Source organism: Balaenoptera physalus (assembly GCF_965194825.1).
Source record: "Balaenoptera physalus genome assembly, chromosome: 12".
Classification (NCBI taxonomy): domain Eukaryota; kingdom Metazoa; phylum Chordata; class Mammalia; order Artiodactyla; family Balaenopteridae; genus Balaenoptera; species Balaenoptera physalus.
Window position 1 is genome coordinate 49585068 of NC_138897.1, and position 19923 is coordinate 49604990.

At 36.9% G+C, this 19923-nt stretch overlaps 1 protein-coding gene across 3 annotated transcripts in view; it reads right to left on the reverse strand.

Moving 5' to 3' along the window:
• Positions 1-19923, reverse strand: part of RNF138 (ring finger protein 138) — a 39769-nt gene that overhangs the window by 12557 nt on the left and 7289 nt on the right. For all 3 annotated transcript variants that reach the window (XM_082416226.1, XM_082416227.1, XM_082416228.1), the window contains 2 exons: positions 7631-7796; positions 5739-5854 (listed from right to left, as the gene is read on the reverse strand). In XM_082416226.1, the coding sequence (XP_082272352.1) occupies positions 5739-5854; positions 7631-7796 (282 nt within the window). The remainder of the gene's footprint in view (positions 1-5738; positions 5855-7630; positions 7797-19923) is intronic.

Genomic DNA, 19923 nt, shown 5'->3' on the forward strand with positions numbered 1-19923 from the left:
TTGAGTCCTCTACCTCTTTTTCTTGATGAGTCTGGCTAATGGTTTATCACTTTTGTTCATCTTCTCAAAGAACCAGCTTTTAGTTTTATTGATATTTGCTATTGTTTTCTTTGTTTCTATTTCATTTATTTCTGCTCTGATCTTTATGATTTCTTTCCTTCTGCTAACTTTGGATTCTGTTTGTTCTTCTTTCTCTAGTTCCTTTAGGTGTAAGGTTAGATTGTTTACTTGAGATTTTTCTTGTTTCTTGAGGTAGACTTGTATAGCTATAAACTTCCCTCTTAGAACTGCTTTTGCTGCATCCCATAGGTTTTGGATCGTCATTTCTAAGTATTTTTTGATTTCCTCTTTGATTTCTTCAGGGATCTCTTGGTTATTTAGTAACGTATTGTTTAACCTCCAAATGTTTGTGTTTTTTACGTTTTTTTCCCTGTAACTGATTTCTAATCTCATAGCACTGTTGTCGGAATAGATGCTTCATATGATTTCAATTTTCTTAAATTTACTGAGGCTTGATTTGTGACCCAAGATGTGATCTATCCTGGAGAATGTTCTGTGCGCACTTGAGAAGAAAGCGTAATCTTGCTGTTTTTGGATGGAATGTCCTATAAATATCAATTAAATCTATCTGGTCTATTGTGTCCTTTAAAGCTTATGTTTCCTTATTAATTTTCTGTTTGGAAGATCTGTCCATTGGTGTAAGTGAGGTGTTAAAGTCCCCCACTATTACTGTCTTACTGTCGATTTCCTCTTTTAGAGCTGTTAGCAGTTGCCTTATGTATTGAGGTGCTCCTATATTGGGTGCATATATATTTATAATTGTTATACCTTCTTCTTGGATTGATCCCTTGATCATTATGTAGTGTCCTTCCTTGTCTCTTGTAACATTCTTTATTTTAAAGTCTATTTTATCTGATATGAGTACTGCTACTCCAGCTTTCTTTTGATTTCCATTTGCATGGAATATCTTTTTCCATCCCCTCACTCTCAGTCTGTATGTGTCCCTAGGTCTGAAGTGGGTCTCTTGTAGACAGCATATATATATATATATATATGCGTCTTGTTCTTGTGTCCATTCAGCAAGCCTGTGTCTTTTGGTTGGAGCATTTAATCCATTCACGTTTAAGGTAATTATCGATATGTATGTTCCTATGACCATTTTCTTAATTGTTTTGGGTTTGTTTTTGTAAGTCCTTTTCTTCTCCTGTTTTTCCCACTTAGAGAAGTTCCTTTAGCATTTGTTGTAGAGCTGGTTTGGTGGTGCTGAATTCTCTTAGCTTTTGCTTGTCTGTAAAGCTTTTGATTTCTCCATCGAATCTGAATGAGATCCTTGCCAGGTAATCTTGGTTGTAGGTTCTTCCCTTTCATCACTTTAAGTATATCATGCCACTCCCTTCTGGTTTGTAGAATTTCTGCTGAGAAATCAGCTGTTAACCTTATGGGAGTTCCCTCGTATGTTATTTGTCGTTTTTCCCTTGCTGCTTTCAATAATTTTTCTTTGTCTTTAATTTTTGGCAATTTGATTACTATGTGTCTCGGCGTGTTTCTCCTTGGGTTTATCCTGTATGGGACTCTCTGCGCTTCCTGGACTTGGGTGGCTATTTCCTTTCCCATGTTAGGCAGGTTTTTGACTATAATCTCTTCAAATATTTTCTCGGGTCCTTCCTCTCTCTCTTCTCCTTCTGGGACCCCTATAATGTGAATGTTGTCCCAGAGGTCTCTTAGGCTGTCTTCATTTCTTTTCATTCTTTTTTCTTTATTCTGTTCTGCAGAAGTGAATTCCACCATTCTGTCTTCCAGGTCACTTATCTGTTCTTCTGCCTCAGTTATTCTGCTGTTGATTCCTTCTAGTGTATTTTTCATTTCAGTTATTGTACTGTTCATCTCTGCTTGTTCTTTAATTCTTCTAGATCTTTGTTAAACGTTTCTTGCATCTTCTCGATATTTGCCTCCATTCTTTTTCCGAGGTCCTGGATCATCTTTACTATCATTATTGTGAATTCTTTTTCTGGAAGGTTGCCTATCTCCACTTCATTTAGTTGTTTTTCTGGGGTTTTATCTTGTTCCTTCATCTGGTACATAGCCCTCTGCCTTTTCATCTTGTCTATCTTTCTGTGAATGTCTACAATATCAAAGATACTATTAATAACATAGTGGATGTTTTCTTCTTTGTACTACTTGGAAGCTGTGAAGCACAGCGTACAGAGTATTACAATATATTCGGCTACTAACTGAAATCCTATGTGCTGGGTATATTTTTTGCCCCTCTAGATCTTCTCTCCTCTATTTTTCACCATGCTCTTTGTACTGAGAAACTAACCTGCATTAGCAGGTTCCCTTCTCTGCTTCCCAAATGGGTTCAGCCCAGCAGGAGATTTGGAGGAAGAAACAAGAGGAAGGTTAGCATACCTATTTCTCAGACTCCTTCCCAGCAAAACTGCCTTGACTGGTTGCATCCCTCTCCAACTGCCCTCTCCACATAGCCTTCTTTCTCCAATTCTGTCTACTTTCTCCCCTCCCCTGCTTTCAGTAGACCCAGAGTATATGACTATTCCTTGTGACTTCCTATACCCTGCTTACATAGTGCACCCAATACTCTACTCCTTAAAAATAGTCACTTCACACAAAAAAATTAAAAAATAAAAAAATAGTCCTTCACTAAATTCTCCTCAAATTATCTGATTTGAGTATAATTATCTGTTTCCTCCCAGGACCCTGACTATACACTCTGGCTTCTTATATTTCCTACCATTTTTTAAAAAATCTTTTCCTTCCTTCAACAATTTCCTTACTAGAAATTCACATACAAACTGAATTTTTCCATTGCAACTAGAATTTTGCATAGGATATAAACATGAATAAGACTAGGAAGCCCATTCTACTAGATAAAAAAAAACAGACAAGTAAATAGGAAATACTTCAGAGTATCTAACACTTGGTCTAAGTCTTCAAAGAGAAGAAAAAGTCCACTGGCTGGCAAAGTGTGGGTTAGAATGGTGGGGAAAGTATGGAGGTGAGGGAGTGACGGTGATGATGATGATAATTAAAAACATTTAGGAAATTCCCTGGCGGTCCAGCGGTTAGGACTCCGTGCTTTCACTGCCGAGGGTACGGGCTCAGTCCCTGGTCAGGCAACTAAGATTCCATTCCGCAAGCTGCGCTGCACAGCCGAAAAAATAAAAACCAAAAAAACAAACAAAAAACCCCCGAACATTCACCAAGTAAGGTACTATTCAATATGTTTTACTTGTATTAACCTACTCATTGACTCCCACCAATGAGGTGTTTAATAGTATCACCACTACCTTTTTAAACAGATGAGAAAACTGAGGTACAGTTTCTTGCCAAAGTCATACAAATAGTAAATGACAGAGCCTGGTACCCAGGCAGTCTGGCTCCAAGCCTTCATGTTTAATGACTAAGTTATATTGCTTCTCAAGGATGGCAAGGATACAGTGGGAATAATTCAACATGGCTAAGGCATATTATGCAATATGGGTAGCCAAGAAAGACAAAGGCTAAATGGAAAGGTAAGTGCCAGATCAGAAAGGGCTTTAGAATAAGAGATTTTGTCTTATTAAGCTAGTTGTTGAATTAGATCATGGAACCCCTTGAGAATCTTGACATTCTCTCTCCAGAAAAATGCACACATAGTACACACAAAAAATTGGAAGTTTAAGCAGTTCACAGAGCCCTTACTGGCCTGTGGAACCCAGGAGGAGAAACACAGCTATGGGGCCACAGAAAGTCACTGACAAGGTACAGAAGAGAAGGTACAAGGACAAGGAGAAAGAGGTCAGAGTTGCACTTCTGAAATATCACTTTGGCAATCGTATACAGGACAGATTAAAGGAGGATCACCAACTAAAAGAATACTGCAACAGTTCAAGTGAGAGATGATGGGGACTTGAGCTAGGGAAGTGACAACAGGGGCAGAAGAAAAGAACAGATGAGGAATACTGCTATTAGAAATCAATAGTACCTATGACCAATTAGATATGGGGGGTAAGAGGGAAGAAGGCATGTCTCATGAGAAGAAAACTGAGTCATTTAACAAGCAGTGACTGCCCAAATCATATATACTAGGAACTTTGCTAAGAACTAGAGACATTGTTGAACAAGATAAACACCATCCCTGCACTTAAGAATAATCTACTGGGTTAATAACAAATTGTTGAGTAATTTCAAAACAGCAGAAGTACAGAAATAAAAAACCGAAAGGGATGAACCTAAGGGGATTTTTAAAAAATCACAAAATAAGAGTGACCAATTTCATCCAATGACACTGAGTCAAGTAAAACGAGAACCTAAAAAAGCAGGCAATCAGAAAATCACTGAAGACCTTTACCACAACAGTTTCAACTAAGGAGTTGAGAAGACGCCTTACTACAGTATGAGTGCTTCTAAGAGTGGTTAAATTACTGCAAATTAGCAACCTGTGAAATGAAATGCTACTAAAATAAAATCTTAAAGACTCTGCTTAACATATCGCCTCCTGGGAGTCTTTCTATAATGTCAATACTGCCTTTCTTTACACAATTGTGTGTGTTTGCTACTGAGTTTTTAAAAATTAAGCACTTCATTGTTTAGAGATACATGCGTGGGTGGTAATACTATAAAGAAAAGCAAAAGGATGAACAACCCAAAAAAGAGGACAGTGGTTACCTCTGGGAGTATGGGGTTCAAATGGGCATGGGCTCACAAGGAGATCCAAGGTCCTGAAAGGGGCTTCCCTGGTGGTACAGTGGTTGAGAATCCGCCTGACAATGCAGGGGACATGGGTTTGATCCCTGGTCTGGGAAGATCCCACAGGCCGCAGAGCAACTAAGCCTGTGCGCCACAACTACTGAGCCTGCGCTCTAGAGCCTGTGAACCCCAACTACTGAGCCCGCGTGCCACAACTACTGAAGCCCACGCCCCTAGAGCCCATGCTCCACAACGAGAGAAGCCACCGCAATGAGAACCCTGCGCACTGCAACGAAGAGTAGCCCCCGCTCACCGCAACTAGAGAAAGCCTGCATGCAGCAACGAAGACCCAACACAGCCAAAAATAATTAAATAAATAAAATAAATTTATTAAAAAAAAATAAGGTCCTGAAAAATGTTATAATTTTTGACCCGACTTAGTGGGCAACTGGGTATTTGTTTTGTCACTATTTTTAAAGTCACACATGTGCATTCTGGCCATTCTTATGCATAAAATACATTTCATAAAAATGTTTAATGTACATAAACCTGAGCCAATAAGATACAAATCAAGCCAAAACCTAGCTTTAAAAGAATTGAGACTAAAATAGAACTACAAATTTAATCGTACCAAATCTCACTTTTACATGACATTTTATCAAAATAAAAATTTCAAACAATTCTATTCTTAGAGAGTAAAAGGATCTTAGTTTGCAAATACATTACTGAAAGGGATTTTCTCTAGCTTTCAAGTAATTTCAGTTGCAAAAGAAAATACGTTCAATTCACAGATCTACTTTTTATTCAGACATGTGAAGTTTCTTAGAATGATTTTCACATAAGCTTAAGTCTAGCATAAAGTCAATCTCCCAGATGTCATTTTACATGTGCCAAACAAACTTATGAGGACAAAGGCAATTTACTTTAAAAACACAAACACCCACACACACACAAAAACAAACACAAACAAAACAGAAAACACTTTATATAGTCTCTGAAAAATTTCCATTTTAACTATAAAAATAAAAACTATAAGAATAAATATTGCTTACCTGTTCCCTACTGAATCTTGAGAGATCTGAAAGTTTGGAATGACAGAAGAAACACCATATTCATCTTGGTACTTCTTACAAGATTTGTAATGATGTCTCATGCGATAGAATTTAATCTGTAAATTATTGATTAAATGTAATGTGACTTTCAAAAGAACAAATATAACATGATTCCATTTACATGAGGTAGAACAGAATTCAGAGATAAAGTAGAATACAGGTCACTAGAGGGGTCGGGCCAGTGCGGGGTGGGAACAGCAAGTTACAATTTAACAGGTACAGGGTTTCTGTTTGGGATGATGAAAAAATTCTGAAAATAGATAGTGGTGATTGTTATACAATGTTATGAATGTACTTAATACCACTGTATTATACACTTAAAAATGGTACGTTTTCTACCTTACCATTCATAATACTGCACTCTAATTGTTCATTTGATGCCTCGTACAGATTGTGTGTGTGTATATATAATATATATGATATATATATCATATACATATGTTTTCTTACCAAATGGACATTTATTGTATAAAAAAAGTTTACCACAATCTTTCACTTATAAAAAAAAATAAAACTAAAAAAAAAAAGGTACATTTTACGTTATATTTTACCATAATAAAAAATAAATTTAAAAAAATTTTTAATGTAATGTGACTTTTAATATAAAAATGAACTCATAAGACTTGAGATATTGCCAACAAGAAGGAAAAAACCGAGGCAGAAATAGATAACTAAATATTCCATTTAAACTAGAGGCCTTTTTTTTTTTTTTTTAAGTAAATGATTTAATTCTTAAGTAGGAGCTGAAAATAAGCAGTAAGTTTCTGTCCATTAGATGCAGGGACAATGGAGATGAGTCCAACTGTCCGTAAACTCACCATAAAAATTAACAAATAATTTTACACCTGAAAAAAAAATACCACTAAAAGACAAAAAATAATTTTAAAAGTATTAAGAGGTTGCCTCATAGCACTGGGCATCTTTTTATTTCTTTAACTACTGCAACTTGGCAGAGTTAGAAAGCGCTTTAAAAAACTAAGTTCCCAAGTTAACACTTGGAACATTTTTCACTTTCTCTCTGGGGAGCAGAGCCAGAAATCTCTCAAGTGTATTTTCCAGCTTCACTTCATTGCCCTGTCAGTTAACACCTCCCTCAAAGAGATGGAAAAGCAGATATGTCTTGTGTGAATGCATGAAACAGCAACAGGTTTTTTTGCTCACTGACTTTATTAGCTGTTTGAAAAAGTGGCTGTGATAAATCCATAATAAACGAATATACTCAAAGCCTAACCACCTCTCACCATTTCATTCCCTCTCCAAACAGTAGAATAAAATCCAGATTGGAGAATTAATGCCAGTTATTTGCCAATACCTGATTTTTCCCACCTGTTCCTTAAAAAGCAAAGTCTTCTGCCAAGTATTTTGTGATTTCTTAAGATAAATACATAAACATACAAGTACAGCGGGCAGCTAGAGAGCTCCCCCTTGACTACATAAATCCATTTGGCCCATTTCTACCTGCAAAGTTGCAATAATGATACTACCACCAGAAAAACTATTCAAGGGCTGAGTCTGTACCAGAATGGGGCTTCAATGAGTTAAATGCCAGTTTGTTCATTCAGTTCATTTAGCAGGTAACTGATGAGTGATTATTTTGAAAAAAATGCCACGCTAAAAATTATGGCAAATTCAGAGACTGTATCTATCTTTCGGTCTCTGTTCTCAGTAAGTTTATAATCTAGTAAGAGCTATAGCCACAGCTTTTCTGGCCTTTTCTACCCAATTCCCAACCTAAATAATTTCTCTTCAAAACAGTACCCACCAAGACAAGCCAAACAGAAATTTCAGAGTAGAAACTTGACTTCCAAAGAACTATGTCACATTTACTCTACCTGTTTTGCACAGCATCTGCAGCTACCAGAAAACCTCCTCATGATATTTTCAAGGTCTAAGGCCCGTTCAGGACATGCTCTCTCTCTTCTAGTCACATTTCCACGACACAGGGGACAATGTACTCCGCTTTCTCTCATTGCAGTCAGGAAACATTTTCTACAGAAACTAAACCAAACATTTGTGACACATTAACTACAGAAAAAAGTACTCTTTTCATTTCAATGATTAAACACAGCAGTTATGGGTATATAATCATGCTAGGCTATTTGTATGTACATAAATCTAGAATTTAAAAAAACTGTACATGAATTTCTCAGTGTAAGATTAATGTCTGGACTAGATGGGAATACAAAAGAAACTACTTTTAACATAATACAGGAAAAATAAATATTATATAACATTATCAAGGGAAGCATGGTACAAAAGGAATGACTGGATCCTATCCTGTGTTGTTTAGCAGCTGTGTGATTTTCAGGCAACACACTTAACCACAATGGATCTCCATTTCCTCCCCTTACAAAATGAGAGAATGGACCACACATCAGCTTTGTCTCAAACTGATGTACTTCAAGATGTTGTTCTACAAGATATGAATAGGCCTCCTACAGAAACTGATTTTGGAAATTCAAGAATTATTCAAAGTTATTAAGGTTTCTCTGCTAAGGAAACCAAGTGTTGCCCAAACTTCTGTGGTCGGGATATATGAAAATTCCCACAACAGTGTGCAATGGAACATAATTTGAGAAATACTCAAGAATCCTTCCAGCTCTAAATATCTATCATCGACATTCTTATTGCAACCAAACTCACCAAAATCTTCTCCCCTAACCCAAACAAATATGAAACTTGATCATCTTGCTTTTAGAAAAACCAGATTAAAAATCACAGCCATCTGTACCTGGGCTCTAGAATAATTATACATTTAATTCAACCCCCTATAAATACAAATATACTAATCTTCCACATCTATACTAACAAAAAAGTTGCAAGGTAATAGTGTGATAACAGATCACACTGAATTTACTAACCATGTAGCACTGAACAAGTCACTCTTCTTTAAAATCAGTTTCCTCACACATACAATAAGCATCTACACTTGATAGGGTTGTTCAGAGGATTAAGATAGGTAATGTAATAAAATGTTCATTACAGTTATTTTTGAGTCAGGAAAGTGTTTGATAAATAGTAGCTAATATCACTAAGGTAGCATTAGAAGTGCTCACCAATACTTTAAAACATGGAAAATATTCATCATAACCAGGAGTCAAAGAAATGCAAAGTAAACAAGACAGAAACTTTTTTTCAGTTGTCAAAAAACTAGTTTTAAAAAATAATAATAATATCCAGTGTTAAAGGAGACATAAAGAAATGAGTGCTCTACATTTCTGAATAACAATTTGTCAACACTTAACAAAATCCTTAGCGAGGGTGTCCCAAAACTCTGAATGTCATTTTGAGCTTTAATAACTTCACAAGTATAAATACCACAGTTACAAAAACCATCATTTTTAAGTTTAATTGTTTAAATTAAAAACTGAAATTCTGTTTATATGTTTTCTAAATTTTGAGTAATACATTTTTAATTTAACTTCTTTGTTTCACTCAGTGTTTGCATTCTTTACTCAGAGGGACTGTGAAAAGGAAAATAAAATGAAAGGGAGAGTCAGACAAAAAACCCCACAAGACTAACTGGAACAATAGTCTAGATCATGATACGGTCTACATTAAGGCAGGAGTAGGAAGGAGGGACAGAGGATCTCTATTTTAGAGACATAGTTCTCAATGTCTATGATTGTGTATGAAGGGGGCATCCTAGGTTAAAAAATAGAATATAATTTTTTGACAATTACTTGTGAGAGAATGAGAAAGAAAAGCATTTCTAATTTAGAAGACTGAGTAAAAGGTGACTGTATTAACCAAATTGAGAAATATTGGAAGAGTTGGTTTGACAGAAAAACGCAAGTTTAAAGTACCTACAGGGCTTCCCTGGTGGCAGAGTGGTTAAGAATCCGCCTGCCAATGCAGGGGACACAGGTTCGAGCCCTGGTCCGGGAGGATCCCACATGCCGAGGAGCAGCTAGGCCCATGTGCCACAACTACTGAAGCCCGCGCGCCTAGAGCCTGTGCTCCGCAACGGGGCCACAATGAGAAGACCACGCACCACAACAAGGAGTGGCCCCCACTCGCCCCAACTAGGGAAAGCCCAAGCGCAGCAACGAAGACCCAACACAGCCATCAATCAATCAATCAATAAATGTATTAAAAAAATAAAGTACCTACAAACAGCTCAATGCGTGTTATCCAGTAAACAAGTGGAAAAATGGATCTGAAAATTGGGCGGAAGAATATGGAGAGCAGATAAGGTAAGAAGAACACTAAAGGGCTTCCCTGGTGGCACAGTGGTTAAGAATCCGCCTGCCAGTGCAGGGGACACGGGTTTGTGCCCTGGTCCGGGAAGATCCCACAGGCCGCGGAGCAACTAAGCCCAGGTGCCACAACTACTGAGCCTGTGCTCTAGAGCCCTCGAGCCACAACTACTAAGCCCACGTGCCACAAATACTGAAGTCCGCACGCCTAAAGCCCGTGCTCCACAAGAGAAGCCACTGCAATGAGAAGCCTGCGCACCGCAACGAAGAGTAGCCCCCGCTCACCACAACTCAAGGAAAGCCCACGCGCAGCAATGAAGACCCAACACAGCCAAAAATAAATAAAATAAATTTTTAAAAAATTAAAAAAAAAAAAGAACACTAAAGAAACAATCTAGAGAGATATAAACATTAAAGGAAGGTTCAAAGAAACAGAAGAACCAAGAGTAAGTAATGTTATAGAAGCCAGGTCTAATAAACTACCAAAGAGAAAACAGTAATTAAAGAGATAAAGGTAAAACTATCACCAAACCATTAAGCTAAACCTTCCTCTTTAAATAAAAATTGAAACTGTCAACAAAGTTCACACCAACAAAATTCGTTATACAGAGATAACCATGCATAAAATTGATGGAGCTTGAGTGAACGAAATGAAGCAGGTTAGTAACTATTAGCAGGTAAATTAGTCAAAATGCTGGCTAATTTAACAATTACAAGTAAAATATAAACAGAGAATGTTAAAAGATTTTTTGAAACCTGGGTGTACAAACATAAGCTGTATTTAGGGGGAGTGGATAAACCAAAATTTCAAAGCCCACTTATTCAATACCTAAAATAGTATATGATAACACTACATACCTATCAGAATGACCAAAATGAAAAAGGTGGAAAATACCAAGTGTTGAGGAGGATGTGAAACCAACCTAAACTTGCATTCAATGCTATAAAAGTGTAAACTGATACAACCATTTTGAAAATTAATACAACCATTTGGCAGTAGCTAATATAGCCCAGTAATTCCACTCCAAAGTATACCCAACTGACTTGCATACCTCATCATAAGAAATTTCCCATAAAGTTCATTGCCACACTATTTGTAATAGCCAAAAGCTGAAAACCATACAAATGTCCATCAACAGAAAAATGCATAAACAATTACACCATATCCACAAAATTAAAACTATAGTATACCGTAATAAGAATGAATTTGGATGTATAATGTTGAGCTTTGGAAGCCAAATGCAAAAGACTACAAGCTGCATGATTCTATTTTTATAAAGATCAAAGAGTAGGTAAAACTATACTGTTAAAAGTCAAAATAGTGGTGTCCTGGAAGAAGTGGGATACACTCCTCGGAGAAGTGAGGAGTTTCTGAAACGCTGGTAATGGAGTTCTGGAGTTCTGTTGCTTGATATGGGTGTTGAACACACAGGTGTGCTCAGTTTGAAAAAAATTCACTGAGCTGACTTTTATGATGGGGCACTTTTCTGTTATGAATACTACACTTAAATTTTTTCAATTAGGAGTAAAAACAAGGGTAAATATGTTTAAACTGTTATAAAAATAGCTAAATTAATCTTCTAACTGGGCTTAAAAACCAAAAAAAAAAAAAAAATCGCTAGAAAATTTCCAGAGCTAAAAAAATACATCTGCAAAATAAGAGACAACCAAATGACCAGTACAATGAATTTCTGAAAGATCTTCATCCGGATCACTAGAAAATCTTAAATAATTATTTTTTTCAACTTCTAATAGCTTCCAGAGAGGGAATAAAAAACAGATCGCGTACTAAGGAAAGAGAATCAGATTAGCATCAAACTCATCAGCAATAACAAACAGATGACAAAACAACAGAATGATGTGTTCAAAGTTCTGAGGGAAAGTGACTTATAACCTAGAATTTCATCTTCTGGATACTAAACTATTTGCTTTTTGAACCCTAGGCATTTCTGATAATGCAATAAATAAAATACTGAGAAACGACACATTCTGCAAAACCGCACACTAAAACTTACAGGGCTTGTGGGGAAAAAATGGTTGGGGTAGACTAACTACCCGTAGAACACTGTGACCAGAGGACTAACAAAAACCCAAACAATCCTAATAAAAATACTAACACATTTTAAAAGACATTTAAGTTCTTAATAAACACTTTACTCTAAAGCTTAAAAAAAAGAGGTGAGGGGTTAGAAAGGAGTGATTAAAGCTGATAAATTCCAGAGAGCTCTCATGGCCAAACCGAACCAAGGAAAAAATGTAGGTTGTGCATTTCATACAGTAGTGTACAATTCTGTGGCTTGTTATATTCAACTGAGTTTTAGTGTACTTCTCTTCAGCTAATGTAACCATTTGCTAATGGCTCAAAACATCAATGTGCAGGGGAAAAAAACACGTATAAACCAATCCGTTCTGATATAATCTTGTATAACAACAGAATGTTATCACTGTTGAGTCTGTTATCACTTGTCTCTAACCTTGTTTGTGGTCTTTTGATATGGAAAATTTTTAATTTTTAATATAGTCTAAATTCATCACCTTTTCCTAAAATTACGGTTTGTGCACATAGTCTTAAGCCTTCCCCTTCTCAAGATCAGGGATATTTCCCTACATTGCCTTCTAAGAAGTTTAAGTTTTGCTCATCACATTTAAGTTTTTAATTCACCTAAAAAATACCTTTATGTATAGTAAACAATAGAGATTTCATATGCAAAGCCATTATCCAAATACCATTCTACTGGATAAGCCATCTTCTCCCCATTGATTTGCCATGTCATATCTATCAAAGTTCTAATACATGTATGGAACTATTTCTGGGCTCTCTAGTATATGTCCTACTGATCATTTATCTACTGCTGAATTAATACCATACCATTTTAATTACTATAACTTCATAATACTACGTCATGGTAACTAGCAGGGTTGGTTCTATGTTCTACTTTTTCCAAATTTTCTCAGTTATTCATGGTCATTAACACATCATTATGACTTTTTAATCAGTTTTTCAAGTTCTACCAAAACAATAATGTTGAGACTTTATTGGAATTGCATTAGCTTTTTTAGAATCATCTGAGGGAGAACTGGCATCTTAATTTTATTGAATGGTGCTACCCATAAACATGTCATGTCTCTCCACCTATTCAGATTTCTTATGCTTTTCAGTAGTTTTTCAACTTTCCCTACAGAAGTCTTGACATTTTTACTAGACTATAATAAATAGTCTAATTATTTATAAACTATTTATAGTTTTTGTTGCATTATAAATAGGATTTTTTCTATTAATTTTTTATCTGATTACTGTTGGTATAAAAAAATGTTATTGATTTTTGTCTGTTGTTCTTATGTCCAGAAACCTCTCTGTACATTCTTATTAGTTCTAATCATTTGTTAGTTGTTTCTCTTAGGTTTTAGATGTAGTTTTATCACCTACAAATTATGACAATTTTATCTCTTCTTTTTCCATCTTTGTATATCTTATTTCTTTTCTCATTGAATTGCCTAAAGCCTGAAATACAATGTTAAATGGTAGGGGGGATACAAATATCCTTGTCTAGTTCTTGACTAGAAAAGCACATAGGGTCTACTATTCAGTACATTTACTATAGATTTTAGGGACGCTACCCTTAATTAGAATAAAAGTAAGTTCCATCCTATTCCTAATTTCGTTTTATAATGAAATGCTCAACTCTATTAAATGCTTTTAGCATCTATTGAAATGATCATATGCTTTCAACATCCAAATTCTCTTCCTATTTTGAAGGTGTTCTTCATCATGTGATTTTCAGTGAAAATTAGTTCCTTCTGAAAGGACAAAAACTGTGGGTCAATTCCTCCCAACAATTCTCTCAGTTTTCATCTAAAGTTATGCTGGTAGCTGCAAAAAAGTTCATGATTATTCCTTTTATCCACATGAAATGACTTTCTTTCTTGTAATGCTATCTGAATTAAATGGTCTGATATTAATATTTCTATACCAGCTTTCTTTTAGCTGACATAGAAATATAAGGACTCAGAAAAGCTCTCTGAAAGACTCAGTTCTGCTGTAAAGTGTCACACACATTCCTAGAAGTCACTGCACTATGCAAAATCATCCAATAAAAACCACAGAGCTCATGGGAAAAACAGGGTTGGGCACAACACTCAAATGTACACATCCAAAAGAATACTCTATATAGGTTACAGATGCATTCACGTTTAAAAGTTTTAACTTAGCCTGAAAAAAATACACACTACTCATTACAATAACTGTTAAAGAATATTTTAGCTTTATTTATGTTTTATATTCCCTAAGCAATACTGTAAGCAATACTGTAAGCAAATACTGTAAGCAGTATCATATCTGCGTATGTATACATAAAATGTCTGAAAGGATACCAAAGAAATCAATAGCGATATACATACTGGGGAATTATGGGGCAGAGGACGATGCAAGGAGTGACAACAGGTATAAGGAAATTTGAGGGAGTTCCCTGGTGGCCTAGTGGTTAGGATTCCAGGCTTTGACTACTGTGGCCTGCGTTAAATCCCTGGTCAGGGAACTGAGATCCCGCAAACCATGTGGCGCGGTCAAAAAAAGAAAAAAAAAATCCTAAATCAAATCTTAGCAACTAAGCACAGCTATCCTTTAAATAGATACTAAAACTACTTCTTGAAGACTGGCAAAAATATATCTTAGAAAGCAAAAATGATTTACAAAGGTGCAAAAGCAATTTAATGGAGGAAGGATAGACTTTTTAATAAATGATGCTGAAGCAACTGGAAATCCATAGGCAAAAAAGATGAACCCCATTGAAGTCTGCCCCTTTATATAAAAATTAACTCAAAACAGATCATAGACTATAGTAAACTGGGTAATGGCCATCCAAAGATACACTCACTTCCTAATTCCCAGAACAAGTTAATATCACCTTATACTGTAACAGATCTGATTATTGTTAAAGATTTGGGGATTAGCAAATTAGCTGGGATTATCCAGGTGGGTCCTAAATGTCACCACAAGTGTCTTTATAAGAGAGGCAAAGGGAGATCTGACACAAACACACAGGAGAAGCCATATTGAGATGGAGGCAAAGACTGGAGTGATGTGCCCCAGCTCCTCGAGGCCCTGCCAACACCTTGATTTTGGCCCACTGAAACTGATTTCAAACTTCTAGCCTCTATAACTGTGAAAAAATTAATTTATGTTGTTTTAAGCCACCAAGTTTGTGGTAATGTTACAGTGGCCCTAGGAAACCAATATGCAGAGTTAAATGTGAAACATTAAACTATAAAACTTTGAGAAAAAAATAGAAAATATTCACAATACAGAGCTACACAGAGTTCTTAGACTTAATGTTAAAAACACATTCCATAAAAGGAAAAACTGACAAAGTGGACTTCATAAAAATTTAAAATGTATGCTGTGTAAAAGACTGTTAAGTAGATAAAAAGACAATCCAAAGACTGGAAAAAAATATTTGTAAATCATATATCTAACAAAGGAGTAGTATCTGGAATACATAAAGAAGTCTCAAAGCTCAAAAGTTAGAAAGCAAATGACCCAATTAAAACATAGGCAAAAGACACTGAAGAGACATGATTTTAACCTAAGATATACAGGTAGTAAACATGCACATGAAAAGATGTTCAACATCATTAGCCATTAGTAAAATACAAATTAAAATCAGGAGGTATCACTACACATATTGAAATGGCTTAAAATTTAAAACAATGACAAGGACTTCCCTGGTGACACAGTGGTTAAGAATCTGCCTGCCAAAAAAAAAAAAAAAAAAAAAGAATCTGCCTGCCAATGCAGGAGACATGGGTTGGAGTCCTGGTCTGGGAAGATCCCACACGCTGTGGAGCAACTAAGCCCGTGTGCCACAACTACTGAGCCTGTGCTCTAGAGCCCGTGAGCCACAACTACTGAGCCCACATGTCACAATTACTGAAGCCCATGTGCCTAGAGCCCATGCTCCGCAACAAGAGAAGCCACAGCAATGAGAACCCCACGCACCCCAACGAAAAGTAGCTCCCACTCGCCGCAACTAGGGAAAGCCCACGCACAGCAATGAAAACCCAAAGCAGCCAAAAATAAATAAATAAATTTATAAAAAAAAAATAATAAAAAATAAAACAGTGACAACATGAAACACTGGCAAGGATGCAAAGAAACTGGATCACTCATACACTGCTGGTGGGAATACAAAATGGTATAGATACTGTGGAAAATAGCTTGGCATTTTCTTAAAAGACAAAACATGCAACCACCATATGACCCAATAATTGCATTCTTGGGCATTTATCCTAGAGGAATGAAGGCTTACGTTCACACAAAAACCTGTACATGAGTATTTATAGCAGCTCTATCTGTAATAGTCAAAAACTGGCTATTCCAGATTTCCTTCAGTGAATGAATGTTTAACCAAAATGTGGTACATCCATACCACGTATGGATGCATATTCACCAATAAAAGGAACTAATGATAACACACAACAACCTGAATCTCCAGAGAATTATGCTGAGTGAAAAAAGAAATTCCAAAAAGTTACATATTGTTTGATTCCATTTATATAACATTACTTAACATTCTTTTTTTGCTAACAGCTCTACTGAGATATAAGTCACATACCATACCCCATTCACCCGTTTAAAGTGTACATTTCAGCGGGTTTTTTACTGTTATTTACACAATTGTGCAATATTTAAGATTCTTGAAATGTCAAAATTATGGAAATAGAGAACATGGGACTTCTTTGGCAGTCCAGTGGTAACAAATCCGCCTTTCAATGCAGGGGACACAGGTTTGATCCCTGGTCGGGGAACTAAGATCCCACTTGCTGTGGGGCAACTAAGCCCGTGCGACACAACTACTGAGCCCATGCACCTCAACTAGAGAGCCTTCGTGTCGCAAACTACAGAGCCCATGTCCCACAAGAGAGAAAACCCACATGCCGCAATGAGAGATCCTGCGTGCCGCAACGAAGATCCTGCGTGCCGCAACGAAGACCCAACGCAGCCAAAAATAAAAAATAAATAAAACTAAATTAAAATTAAAAAAGAAATACAGAACATGTGAACATTAGTGCTTGCCAAGGGTTAAGGAGGCACAGGGTGGGATCAAGAAGAAAGTGGGTGTGCCTATAAATGAGCTCTGTGAAGGATCTTTGTGGTGATGGAAACGTTCTTTATCTTTACTCTATTAAGAAGGAAGATATCCTGGTTTTATTTACAAAACATTACCATTAGAGGAAATTGGGTCAGGGTACACAATTTCTGTATTATTTTACAACTACATGTGAATCTACAATGGTCTCAAAATGAATAGTTTAACTTATCCATATAGTCATATGGATATTCATGCATATTCATAGTTTAACTTATCCATATATTCATATGGATATTCATGCATATTCACTTAATAAATACATATTAAATACTTACTACATAACTCGGGACATATCAGGGAACAAAAGTGATGAAAATCCCTACCCTGATGGGACTTACAGCATTGTGTGCATGCAGGTACTTGTGGCAAGTTTGAGTATATATACTATATCCAAAAACATTTAACAAGTCATATTATACTGTGCTAAAAATAGTAAAAGTAATTAATGAAAGTGAAGAATTCCAAAGAATCAAATTATTTTAAGAATTCAAATATACTAAAAAGATTTTTAAAAGAATGGAAAAGGAATGCCCTCTAAGAAATACTGAGGTCAACTAAATAAGATAGGCAAATTAATAAAGATTCAAAAGCACACATGATATATCTTAGTAGATTCCAGGTAAGTCCAAAAATGGACAATTTTTTTAAAAGATTCAAGAAACAGAAAAAAAGGAAAAGCATTATAACTTTAAAGAGAATCAAGTATCTTAAATCTGAATGTATAAGAAAATGTAATAATATACCAAAAACAAAGCAACTGACAGGAAAATAATGTAAAATAAGTAATAAATTACAATAGATTATTATTAAATCATAGTCATAGAAATGATCACTAATGTACCTACACACTCTGAACAGTAAAATTATAAATTAGTATATAAAAATTTAATATGGAAAAATGCACGTAGCCATATGTTGCTAGCAACTAGAGAAACATTTTAAAGCGACTTCTAGACACCATTATGAACTGTATTAAACTAACAGAATACTGCTTAAAAAAAATGCTCAACGTAGCGAATATCCTGCTCGGGCTGCGCGCTGGGCCACGGCGCGAGCACCGGAAGGTGGGGCCGCCCGCCCGTCCGCCCGGCGCCCCAGGTCCCCACCCGCCGGCCGCCCCGGCGTCCCCGCGAGGCCCCGGAGCCGAGGGCCAAGCGGCCGCGGACGGCGTAGAAGGCGCGAGGTAGAGATGATCTTCAAAATGAAGTCTCTGGAAAATGTTCGGTTCTCTTCAGGAACTACAAAAATGGAAGGAAAGAACATTTTCAAAACGAAATTGTTGCCACCGCAAGAGGAGCCCCCGCTCGCCGCAATTAGAGAAAGCCCGTGCGCAGCAACGAAGACCCAACAAAGCCAAAATAAATAAATAAAATAAAATAAATTTATTTCTTAAAAAAAGCTCTTTCTAAAAAAAAAAAACGAAATTGTTGTGAAAGTGTGTTTACAACTAACTGATACTATTGACAGTTTTTTTTTTCTTTTTAGCTAATAAAACACTTCAAGAAGACTGTATTTATGGTCAAAGGAAACTGGACTAACCATGCGGCCGAAGACTTTTCCCGCCACGATCTACTCTGGAAACAGCCCGCGGCGGCTGCAGGATCAGCTGCAGGAGATCCGCGAGGGGCTGAAGCAGCCGCCGCCCAAGACCCCCGCCCCGGGCCGCCCGTGGGGCCTAGCAGTGCCACCGCCCTGGACGCCAAGGCCCTCGGGGGCCAGGCAGCAGCAGCAGCAGCAGACGAGGACAGCCCCCGAAGTTCGGGCCTTACCAGAAAGCCCTGAGAGAAATCAGATACTCCTTGCTGCCCTTTGCTAATGAATTGGGCCCTTCAGCCGCCACAGAAGTAAACCAACAAATGCTGCAGTAACTGGTGGACGTGGGCTGTGACCAGATGGGTGGACACTCCCAGGAGGCTGCCCATCTGGGGTGCAAAGGAGACCAGCAGAGGTCCCTGGAAAGGGGTTTCTAGGCTACAAACCCAAGGTCCTTTCTGTGTCCCACTGCACTGTTTTCCACCTCCTCTCCAAAACCATCTTGTTAGCTGCTTTCCTTTTCAGGCAACATCCAGAGATTTCTCAACTTTCCTGAAATTGTGTCAGGTGCACTTTCTGTCCTGCCCCTGTGATGATGGGAAGGCTTTCCCACGTGGCCCTTTTCTTGGGGTTTATTTGTCGTATTCTGAGCTGTCTTGGGGAAGAGACTGGCTTCCTTGAACTTGTGTTTGGTTTGTGCATTTTTTAACTCAGCTAAGGGTAAGGTTGGTTAAATGAGTTGGCTCTTTGCCTCTGTTTTCTCCTGTTTTAAAAGATAGCATCTATGCTGTTAGAGGAGACATAACTATATTAAGGGAATGAGAAAGACTAGAAAATAAAAAGCTTGAGAAATTTAAAAAAAAAATGCTGGCAAAGATGATGGAATACAGATATACTTTAATAGTCTTAATGGCATTGTGTAAATTAGCCCAATTTTGTGGAAAGCAACATGACATCTATACAAACAGCAGTAACTATTTATTGAGCACTTAGGCAGGGTTCCAGAAACTTTACATAATCTTGAATTCTTAAGAATAAATAAATGTTTCAAAAGTTCCTTTATTTTACAAACAAGGAAACTAAGACTTTCAAAATAAATAAACCTATATGAGACTGAAGGCAAGATGCTACTTCATTGAAAACAAGGCCCTGCATGTTCCTTCTACCTCAGGGTCTTTGCCCAGAATGTTCCCTCACCCCAAAATACTCTATACACAAACACAGCCCTCCACAAATTAACACCTA